This window comes from Cucumis sativus, chromosome 3, assembly GCF_000004075.3.
Source record: "Cucumis sativus cultivar 9930 chromosome 3, Cucumber_9930_V3, whole genome shotgun sequence".
Lineage (NCBI taxonomy): Eukaryota > Viridiplantae > Streptophyta > Magnoliopsida > Cucurbitales > Cucurbitaceae > Cucumis > Cucumis sativus.
The window spans coordinates 11,966,793-11,979,291 of record NC_026657.2 but is presented as its reverse complement, the minus strand read 5'-3'; the positions used below and the strand labels follow the sequence as shown (position 1 = coordinate 11,979,291).

At 27.0% G+C, this 12,499-nt stretch overlaps 1 protein-coding gene across 1 annotated transcript; it reads left to right on the top strand.

Annotated features, from left to right (window-relative positions):
- Positions 1-5,184: 5,184 nt before the first annotated feature.
- LOC101219350 (MDIS1-interacting receptor like kinase 2) lies at positions 5,185-9,058 on the top strand. The gene is made up of 2 exons (XM_004148119.3): positions 5,185-7,790; positions 8,509-9,058. Exons 1-2 carry the CDS (start codon positions 5,213-5,215, stop codon positions 8,814-8,816), a joined length of 2,886 nt encoding a protein of 961 aa, XP_004148167.1. The 5' UTR covers positions 5,185-5,212; the 3' UTR covers positions 8,817-9,058.
- The last annotated feature ends 3,441 nt before the right edge of the window (positions 9,059-12,499 follow it).

Here is a 12,499-nt window from a genome sequence, read left to right as displayed (position 1 = left end):
TATTGAATATTTTAGATATAAAACATTATAAAATGTCATTTATTTAGCCAAATATAAATACTAATAACAATAACAATTAATATCCATAACTTGGTTTGAAAGTACATACTACAAAATTATTAATCTAAATAAATTTCTTATAAATTTAACAACCGCTTAATGTATTTTCGACATCGGATATTCGTCAATGTATCTATTTGTAATATTGAAATTTCGAGATCGATCGCATCGAACCTCTTAATATATTTTGTTTAGAAAGAGTTGTGTGTAAATAACGCAAGAGAATATGATGTGAAAGGTTTTAATTGAAAATTAATTATCTAATTATGACGAGACCATTGATGTTTATAGGTTAGGAGCATTTTCTATGAATAGGTTTTTAATGGTAAAAGTAATAATAACTTAGTTAGTACATGGGTCAAGCATGCATTAAGTCTCTTCCTAAATTTCTATCCATCTTAATATTTCCACACTTTCATATTTAATATAGGTGGTCAATAGATATTATCATTATATTTTGTAAATAAAATAAAATAACAAGTAACAAAATATCAAACATTTTAAAAAATAGCAAAATAAATTAAAACATTTACAAATATATAGCAAAACTTCGGATTCTTTCGATGATAAAAATTAATAGACTTCTATCACTGTCTATCAATACCACTAATAGAAGCATATCAATGTCTATTATTAATTGAATTTGAAAATTTTGCTGTATGTTGTAAATATATTGGTTAAATTTTCTATTTTTGACATTCTTTCATTTTAATATTAATTTTGAAGTGTCAAATTAAAATACATATTAAATTATGATTTATTTTAAACATTGTATGATTGTAGCACAACAGTTGTGCTTCCACTCTCACAACTATCATTGTGTGACATTATATGTACGAGAAAATTTCTAATACTATGATAGTATAAAAAAATTCTATACTACCTCTATTGTTTGCTACCAACTAAGTAGGTATTAAGAATCGTATACCGTCCACGAAAAATATTTAATAAGTGTTAAATTAATAATAAATGAAGGTAATATAGAGTACTAATATTTTAAATTTTAAACATGTAGTTTGATGAACAATACTTTAATTTCAATCACAAAGACTTTTTAAGTCCATCATCAGCTAAGGAAACTAACGAAGTCATTTTCAATAATAACAAATAAGAATGGAACTTAGGTAGATATTGACTGCTAAGCTCATTTAAACTCATTCTTAACTATCAAACCATCAGTATCAATGTACTGTTAATCAACTCAGACCACATAATTTAATGACATAAAGTTACAAAAAAAAAGAAAGAAAAAGAAAGATGAATATAATATAAGAGTTAATCAACTCAGACCACATAATTTAATGACATAAAGTTACAAAAAAAAAGAAAGAAAAAGAAAGATGAATATAATATAAGACTTTCACCTCAAAATAATAATGTGTGTGTGTATATATATAAGAGACTTCAAAGTATGATTTATATATCTTTTATGAAAGTTGGCAAGCTATCACTCTCATAGAGGTGCCCTTCTCTATTTGATCTATAGACAAAGTCCTTACTCAAATAATTTTAAAAGAGTATTTAAAAAGTTAACTTGGAAATTTTTTTCAAAATTATTTTGAAATTTGTGTTTGAATTTTGTATGAAATAATGTGCAATTCCCAAATTTATAAAAGGCCTACGTTATTCATCAAAATAGATAGGAAGAAAAAGATTTTATAGTGATGCATGATTAAAAAATATCTTAACGAAACGATATATTTATCCATCTTAGCAAAATCAATTTATTTTTCGGTGTTAGATATTCTTAGTGGTTGCATAATCGTGCTCGAATGAGAGATTGAGTTTAGGGGATCATTGATTTTTTGAGTGTTTTCTTTTAGCCAAACTATTTGGGAGACACACTTTCCGTAAGAGGTTGTTTTCACTAATTCACATCACTCAATTGGTTTTGTGATAATGCAAAGGTAAATCATTCTGGCGTAAGGTTTGAAGAGTTGTTTGGTGAGTTATTATTTATCATATTTGAAGCTAGTATATACGTAATATGTGATTATCGATGAAGCTACTTATAATATAATTAAGAAATTGATCATGAAATGAAACAAGCTTAATTAAATCCTAAAAACAAAAAGTGAGTTTCAATATGTATTAGATTTAGTAATTGAGTTAGGCGATTTGTTTTCTTTATGACAAAAACAAAGAAACGAAGTTTTAGAAGGGTCTAATTGGGCTTGGACAAAAGTTATGCTTCGCCCCAATCTTTTCTTAGTTGGGCTTTCCACACGAATCACTTTTACCAACTTGACCTTACTAACACAATAATTAGCCATGGATGACGATGGTAAATTCAAGACCACTCCCCAAAAACTAAAAATATTTACGACAGTCGAACTCATGTAACTCATATTTTTAAAGTTACAAAAATAAAAAATTTAAAAGCAGATTATCATTTGACTATCGTCATATTTTTTATATTTTTTAAATTTACAACATGCAAAAAAGAGATGTTAGGAACGATTTTCTAAAAATTATTTTTATCATCTAATTCAATTTTCTATTTAAAAATATTGAATATTTTAAATTAATTAATAGACTTTAACATCCGGTAATAAAAGTTGTGGTATATATCTAATTATTAAAAAATTAATCGAGATTAAAGGTGTTATTTTAAAACATAAACCTCAAATTGATACTAAACTTATGACCATCTCTACCATAAAATTGTAACATTTTTAATTATTTTATGCCAACAAATTGAAATCATAGTCTCAAATTAAGCTTTAAATGAAGTGAAAACTAAATCTTGAGCCCTGGAACAAAAATACAATTATATTTTCCCTGTTATTTAATGAACCTTCAAATTTTCATCTACAAATTTGGGAAATTTATCCTTACTGTATTAGAAGGGGTTTTAGCATATAATTATTTTTGGAGTCAAATTCTAAATTTACAATATTAACCGAATTTAATTTATTTTTTATTTAGGAAAAGTTATCTATTTATTATTATATTATAATTATGTAATATCTCCGCATTCTTTTTTTTTTTGTTAGTTTTATGATTTAGGTGTATCTCCATCTTATATTAAATTTATTTTTGGGGAATTTTTAAAAACAGAAAATTTTACAAAATTTTTACAAACTTATAGCAAATTCTGTCACTGATAGTCATTTATATGCTATAGTGATAGAATCTAAAATTTTGCTGTAACATGTAAATATTTTAATTTATTTTGCTATTTTTAAAAATGTCTTATTATTTTTTTAAAAAAAATTATATTTATGTATTAAGTTGAAAGTCAACTTAAGAAAATGTCACTGTTTTATTGTTAGTTTTATGATATGAATTTGTTATATATAAAGATTTTTATTTGTGAGAAAAATTATTACAAAACACATACATTTTTAGTATTACTTTTGTACCAATCTATCTTATATATCTTATATTATCTTACTATCTAGCATGAAGAATCATTTTTGAACTATTTTGTTCCAATGATAATTCTCTAATTTCAACTATGTTCTTTACTTCATTCTAACTTGCTTATGTAATTAATATTTTATATTCTTATTGATTACAAAGTTTTAGAATTACTTAATAATATGTTTCTCCTAAATTTACAAATGGTAGCCTTTATTTTTTAACATGAAAATGGTTGTTATTGAATATTTTTGGGTAAAGATTTTTTTCAGAAGCAAATAAAAATCATTACATAGACATATTAACGTTTAAATAATATAAATAAATTTTTTTAAATATATAGCAAAATAAATCAAAATATAGAAATATTTCCAACAATAGACTTTTATTTATATAATCTATTCGTTAGACTCTAATAGAAATCCATCAATGTCTATTAGTGTTTATTATTGATAGAATCTAATAATTTTATATATTTTATAAATATTTTCAACAACTGAATCCTTTTCTAATATAAATATAGATAGATAAATACATGCAATACTAACGACCACATAAAATGGCAAAAGTTTACCTAATATATAACTTATCAAATTAACATTGAGCAGTCACACTTTCATTTCCTATAGGAAGTATATAAATATATGTGTATTATGAATTGAAATATAATGGTAAATGTGATGTTGATATATACATATGTGTGTATATATATGTATTTTTATGTTTGAGACATTAAATTATATACAAATTAAATATGTATTTAGGAGAGACTTTGACTATTCATACCTCACTTTTTCCACGAATGTTTTATTTTATTTTTATTTAATTATATAACTCAAATATTTTATTGAAAAAAAAAGTTGAAATACCATCTTTTATTTATATTTTGAAATTTGTTCAATTTTGGTTTTCGTACTCGACTGTTGAATTCTAGTTCATTTATATTTTTAATAAAAATCTTATATTTAATAAGTTTCTTAATATTAATAATCTTTGTTTTAAATTAATCAAATAATAATAATATGTCAAACTAAACTTAATTTAATGAATGGTTTTAGTTTTTTAAAATTGAGGCTATTAACCTTCATTTCTCTAAGTATGATTTGAGCATAATAATTAAAAGAGATAATAAGTTAATATTACCAAAAGTTTAGGTTGTTTTTGTTATAATATTGATTCTTATTTATGAAAAAAAAAATCTCAAACCTACCTTTTTAAGAAAGTCATACAAAAGAGTCGAAACAATAGTAGATGTATTAGTGATAAAGATAACTATCTCAACGATATATATACACATATAAACTCACCTACTAATTAAGAAAGACAATCATAAAAACAATTATTTCAACGGTTTAAAGTCGTTTATAAAGTCATAAGAGATAATCACTATCACATTGACATAACAACAATAAAAAGAACGAAAGTTGTTGAGTATTCGATTTAAAAACAATAATTAATTATGATGGAGTAGTTGATAAAAAGTTAAAATCGGTAGTTAGATCATATTTTTATAAAGGGATATAATTATACTCTTTTTAAAGTAAACATAAGAACAAATAATTTAAAAATAGACTTTAAAGAAAAACTGGATAACAAAGTTAGAAACAACCCATAACAATTTTAAGTTGCAAATTAAAAAAAATCGTAATATCAAAGTAGCTTTGAAAGCTACTTCTTTAATATAACAAAAAAACACATTAACAAATAACAATTGGGTCCATTTCGTTCTCCTATATGATCTTACAAATTTTGATCCAAAAATCCCAAGAAAAAATCAAAATCAAAATCAATGGCAACCCAAAAGAAAGATTTTCTCTTCGTTTTTTCATTAACAGTAACATTTTTACTTCTTGTGAAAGTCATTGAAGGTTCATCCATGGAAGCTGAGGCTCTGTTGAGATGGAAACAAAGCCTTCCACCACAAGAATCATCAATCTTAGATTCATGGGTTGATGAAAGTTCAAGCCACAATTCTACATTTTTAAACAACCCATGTCAATGGAATGGAATTATATGCACTAATGAAGGACATGTTAGTGAAATTGATTTGGCTTACTCTGGTTTAAGAGGTACTATTGAGAAATTGAATTTCTCTTGTTTTTCAAGCTTAATTGTTCTTGATCTTAAAGTTAATAAGTTTTCTGGTGCAATACCATCCTCCATTGGAGCACTTTCAAACCTTCAATATCTTGATCTTTCCACTAATTTCTTCAACTCAACCATTCCCCTTTCTCTGTCAAATCTCACTCAACTTCTTGAACTTGATTTATCTCGTAATTTCATTACTGGGGTTTTGGATTCACGTCTTTTCCCAAATGGGTTTAGTAGTAAGTCAAATCTTGGGCTAAGAAATTTGAGAAATTTCTTGTTACAAGATACTCTTCTTGAAGGCAAATTACCAGAAGAAATTGGAAATGTGAAGTTTTTGAATTTAATTGCTTTTGATAGAAGCCAATTCTCAGGTGAAATCCCTCAATCCATTGGGAATTTAACTTATTTAAATGCTCTTCGTTTGAATAGTAATTACTTTTATGGTGAAATCCCTAAAAGTATTGGAAATTTGAAGCACTTAACTGATCTACGTTTGTTCATCAATTACTTATCTGGTGAAGTGCCACAGAATTTGGGAAATGTCTCATCTTTTGAAGTTCTTCATTTAGCTCAGAATTTCTTCACTGGTCATTTGCCACCACAAGTTTGTAAAGGAGGAAAGCTTTTAAATTTCTCCACAGCACACAATAGTTTTTCAGGTCCTATTCCTTCAAGTTTGAAAAATTGTGCTAGTTTGTTCAGAGTTTTGATGCAAAACAACAGCTTAACCGGGTCGTTGGATCGAGATTTCGGAATCTACCCGAATCTTAATTACATCGATTTAAGCTTCAACAAGTTGGAAGGAAAGTTATCTCCTAACTGGGGAGAATGCAAGAACTTGACCCATTTGAGGATTGATAATAATAAGGTAAGTGGTAAGATTCCTGAAGAGATAATTAAGTTGAAGAATTTAGTTGAACTTGAACTTTCTTACAATAATCTCTCTGGATCCATACCGAAAAGTATCCGAAATTTGTCGAAACTATCGATGCTTGGTCTAAGGGACAATCGGTTTTCCGGGTCGTTACCGATCGAAATAGGAAGCTTGGAGAATCTTAAATGTCTTGACATTTCTAAGAATATGTTAAGTGGTTCCATTCCTTCTGAAATTGGTGATCTTTCAAGGCTGCAATTTTTGGGTTTGAGAGGGAATCAATTGAATGGTTCAATCCCATTCAACATTGGGCTTCTTGATAGTATACAAATAATGATTGATTTGAGTAATAATTCACTGAGTGGTGAAATTCCATCAAGTTTTGGGAATCTCAAAAGCTTAGAGAATTTGAATTTGTCTCATAACAATCTATCTGGCTCTGTTCCTAATTCCTTAGGCACAATGTTTAGTTTAGTTTCCGTTGATCTTTCATATAACAGTCTTGAAGGCCCTCTTCCTGATGAAGGTATCTTTACTCGAGCAGATCCATCCGCTTTTAGTCACAATAAGGGGTTATGCGGAGACAATATCAAAGGGTTGCCGAGTTGCAACGATGATCGAAACGGTTTGAACGACAATAGTGGGAATATTAAAGAGAGTAAGCTTGTAACAATTCTCATTCTTACTTTTGTTGGAGTAGTGGTGATTTGTTTACTACTCTATGGAACTCTTACTTATATCATACGAAAGAAAACCGAGTATGATATGACGTTAGTGAAGGAGAGTGCAACAATGGCAACAACATTTCAAGACATATGGTATTTCCTGAATGGAAAAGTTGAGTATTCCAATATAATTGAAGCTACAGAGAGTTTTGATGAAGAGTATTGCATAGGGGAGGGAGTATCAGGGAAGGTTTACAAAGTCGAAATGGCCGAGGGTTCATTTTTTGCAGTGAAGAAGCTACATTATTCGTGGGACGAAGATGAAATGGTGGTGGAAAATTGGGATAATTTTCAAAAGGAAGCTAGAGATTTAACAGAAATAAGACACGAGAATATTGTGAGTCTTTTGGGATTTTGTTGTAACAAAGTTCATACATTTCTGGTTTATGATTACATTGAAAGAGGAAGCTTAGCCAATATACTGAGCAATGCAAGAGAAGCAATAGAGCTAGATTGGTTAAACAGGATTAAAGCAGTGAAAGGCACAGCTCGGGCACTTTCGTTTCTACACCACAATTGTAAGCCACCAATTCTACATCGAAACATAACGAACAACAATGTATTATTCGACACGAAGTTCGAACCCCACATTTCAGATTTTGCTACTGCAATGTTTTGTAATGTCAATGCTTTGAACTCGACCGTGATTACAGGCACCTCTGGCTACATTGCTCCAGGTATGTTTAACATAATAATAACGCTTTGCATACCTAACTTAAAATATATTTATTTGCAGGTTTATTTGAATAATTTTGGTAGGTCACAAAAGTAGTTTTCAAAGGAAATTGCAATAAATAAAAAGTGCACTAACAAACTTGGATTAGTTTAAAAACCCTGTGAAAGAAACAATATGAGGGCTGACTTGTTAATATATACATAGAGACGGTGGGTGATTAAATCACATTTCTTCAAATATATTACGTACATATAAGACATGAAAATAAGACGGTTGAACAAACATAATTGAATTGTCATTAGTATGCATATTCTTTACCAATTAAATTTAAAAATTTTAATTAATAATAGAGACATGAATTATAAGTTATTGTAATCTAGTAGATTAATCAATTTTGTATATATTGGAACCAAACAAATTTGATGGTTAAAACAACACATCAAAAAGATAAGATATAGTTTTTAAACTTGAAACGTACTATATAATTTAAAGTTTGTTTGGTTAAGCTCACCAAATGATTTTAGATGACTAAAAGTTGGTTTTCAAAAACAATTTAAGAGCCATAAACAAACTATCTTATGAACACACTTCAAATTATATATTAATTTATCGAGAAAAAAACTTATAAACTATTTTGTTTAGAAAATATTATTTTTCATGTGTTACTCACGTTATTCTTCAAATAATAACTATTCTTATTTCATTAATTTAATATGCAGAGCTTGCATACACGACGGAGGTGAATGAAAAATGCGATGTCTATAGTTTCGGTGTTGTAGCACTTGAAATTTTAGGAGGAAAACATCCGAGAGATATCATTTCTACGTTGCATTCTTCACCGGAAATCAACATTGATCTAAAAGACATTTTAGATTGTCGTTTAGAGTTTCCTGAAACGCAAAAGATCATCACTGAGCTATCTTTGATAATGACTCTAGCGATCTCGTGTGTGCAGGCAAAGCCGCAATCACGACCAACGATGTACAACGTGAGTCGGTTGCTGGAATTGCAAGCTGCAGTTGGTTAATTTATCTCATGAATTCAATCTTAATTTTAATTTGTAAAAAGAATATTTGTCAACTTGGGAAGATGGTCTTATATTCTATGAATTTTGCATGTCAATGCTCTAAAATTATGTGCCCAGTTTCAATAACTTTTGACTGTTTGAAAATTTGTGGTTTACAGATGCAATTTGTAGATTTTGATCTCTCCTAATTGTAATAATAACAACAATATATATGATATAATAATTTAAGTGCATTGAATGGATATTTATTATTGAGAAATTAATTGTTTAAATTATAAAATGGTTGCTTTTCAAATATAACAAACTATCCGAACTTAACAAAAGGACAAATTTGGTTTTTTTTTTTTTTGTGATTTTGTTCTACATGAAAATATCCCAATTTATCATATACTCTTAAGCGTATGTGATAAATATGAAAAATATGATCCAATTTGAAAGGAAAAATATGAAAAATTGACAAGTTCATCCATCCAAAATAACTAAAATTTAAACAAAGAAAAATATATATTTTACTAGCATATGTATAATTTTAATTGGATTGGGTCAACAACTTTTTTTTAGCGAGTCCACGATCCAACCCAATCCAACCTGATATAAATCTCAAAAGTTAAACTTCCAATCCAGTCCAAGAACAAAACTAACCAAAATGTTTTGGATTGGATAATCGGGTTGTTTGCATTATCAAATCATTTATACACCTCTAATATAAGTAAGAACCTTCTGCACCAATAGCTTAACTTAATTTAGTAGGAGTAATACTATGTCATTTTTCAAGAATGGTCTAACGAGCTAACATTTTTCATAAATATCATGTCTAAACGGAAAATACATCCATGCCATAATTACGAGGGTTTGAAAAACTGTCACGTTTAACAAAACTTGAATAAGCTTCCACGATTTATTTTTTCCCAAGTGTAAGTATTAAGTAATTTATTTTCAAACATAATGCAAAGGGAAGTTTTACAGCACCATGAGAATCTATTGTTCCATGCATTTTGTGAACTTCTTCGTAGAGGGTTTTTGAACCTCCAATCGCCTTAACATTCTGTAAAAGATTTTAACAACTTTGGTTAATACTTCATATATCTTACGTAATTATTCCACTGTTTGAAATACAATTAATTAATTAATTAATACTAACTTAGAAAAATCAATATAGAATATTTGTTTTAATAAAATAGTAATAGTTTATTAAAATATTTAGCTAAAAATAAATGTATACAAATCTCTCTTTACACAAATCATTCATTATTTAGCTAAAAATAAGATTAATTAAATTTCGTTAGTACAAAATTTATTTTTCAATAATAATAACTGATTTCTTTTTTGTTTTTTTTTTAATAATCATGCAATTGTTTATATTACTCCATTCATTAAAACCTTAACATACTAATAAAACTTTTTTTTAGTATTCTTTATTGATATAACCATACTCCTATCTCATTTTTATATGATTTAGTATTCAATTATATTTTCTTACAGTATTTAATTAAAAGTGAAATTATTGACGATAAACTTAATTAATTATAAACATGATTAAATGTTAGATTATAGTTAATATTACGTTAATTAAATATATAATTTAATTTTATATGTTTTTCAATAATAATAAAATTATTTATGTTGATGACCAAAAAATCAATAACAAAAAACCATTACACTTCATTTTTTAGGAGAATCCAAACATTTTGTTCATTTTTACCATTTATAATAATTTTGATAGATTTTTCGAAATATTAATATATATAATATTTTATTTAAAAAATTACAAATATAGGAAAATATGTCAGAGTTCATCAATGTTATAAGTCTATTACTAATTGATTACACCCTAATAGTTATCATAAATAAATTTTGTTATATTTGCATTTTTTTTTAAATATTGTTATTATTATTATCCCTAAAATTACTATTTATAGTTATGAAGGTAGATACCAAATCAAGAAATTCAGAGAAAGAAACCAAATAATTAGCATAATTATGAAGTGGAACCTAAAGTGAGGGCATAAGATGTAAGATTATAAATTTTATATATAATCATCATCATCATAAAACCCCCCAATGGGAAGTAGACTTTGGTTAATACCTAACACTAATAACTATAGGGCTAGGCCTTCCACTACTTAGGTAATATTATTTAACTTATTTTTTCTCAAATTCGACATTATGATTCCAATATACAAATATGTTTGTCGTTTAAAACCATATATTAAAAATGATTAAACCATTATCCCAAAGTCATATTTTGCTGCAACAAACTATATTTAGTGTACTTTGTGCCATTTTAAATACTTTTACAAAGAGAAATTTGGTGAAGAAAAAAAGTTGACATGTGTTCCTTGCGATGCCATAATCTTCCATGAGTGGTTATAAAGGTTTAGTCTTTTTAAGTTGTTTTAATTAGTTAATTAATTTCACTATTAAAGCCCCAACTTTAAACAAATTATTGGAGTTTAATTAATTATAGGGCTCCTTTAAGGTAAACGTTAAGAGGTGCACAACCTTTTCAATCATACATTTCCATTATTTCATACAAAAAGGTATTTATTTACCCTTTATCAATAAAGTATTATATATTTATATGGTGAGAAATGTTTCTACCTTCTACTAACACAAAATAAGTAAAAGAAATTGACTCTGGTGATAAATTAATGAAGAAAAAATGTATAGTTTCAAAATTAATTAAGTTGGAGCAACAACTACTCCTAATGGTTTGAAAAAAAAAACAAAAAAAATCTCTTGTTTCAAAAACAAAAGAGTGAATCAGTTACATCAAACATAGGTTTAGAAATTTAGAGTAAGATAACCACAAAAGTTCTATTTCTTACCCAACACATTTTCTCCTCAATTTTTTTTCTCCAACACTTACTTATGACTATAATTATTTGTAAATATTTAACCATGGCCAATCGATATGACAAATTAAATAAACTAATATTAGAATATAGAAACTAAATAATAAATATTAAATGGTCAACAAAAGTTTCACTTGATTGACATTTGCATGTATCAATGAATTAAAAAGTTCTATGTTCCTACCAACCACCTCAATTTATACTAAAAATACAAATATTCGATTGAAAACATATTAAACGTCTTTGCTCCCAAACGAAATTTAAAATATTTGCCCTTAACTTTTACAACGTGATAGTAAATAAGAGATGGAGAAATCTAGAATGAAGTAGAAGTGAGAAGTTTATGTTACCTTTTTAGCATAAACGTCATTTAGAGTTTAATTTGTTTGTTTTTTAACGGTCTCATACATCGGTACTATCTACATATATATATATATATATATAGAAAATTGATCTATGGTTAACCTATTGAAATCGAAAAATATCAATAAACCATACAAATATTTATATCAATAAATATTGAAATCGTGATCGGATAGAAAAGGGACTTGAACTATATACATCCATACGCGTGGGTTTGGTCAGCCATGCCATGTTAAAGGAAAAACCTTCCCATCCAAAACATTAAAATAGTATACTGAAAACACAAAGAAAGCATTAAAATAGAAGAATGTTGTCTGTTGGTGTAAGAATTTTTGGGATTTTTTTATAACTCATAGTGGCTATAAATGGAGACATTATTTAGAAAGGTATACTATGTAAAATGATAATAATGATGACGATGATGATAATAATAAAGAAAATGGATCCATCTAAAATAAAATAAAT

Coding starts and splice junctions, on each gene's coding strand:
- LOC101219350 (XM_004148119.3), top strand. CDS start 5,213: ATGGCAACCCAAAAGAAAGATTTTCTCTTCGTTTTTTCATTAACAGTA. Junction 7,791..8,508: donor CTCTGGCTACATTGCTCCAG/GTATGTTTAACA, acceptor TTTAATATGCAG/AGCTTGCATACACGACGGAG.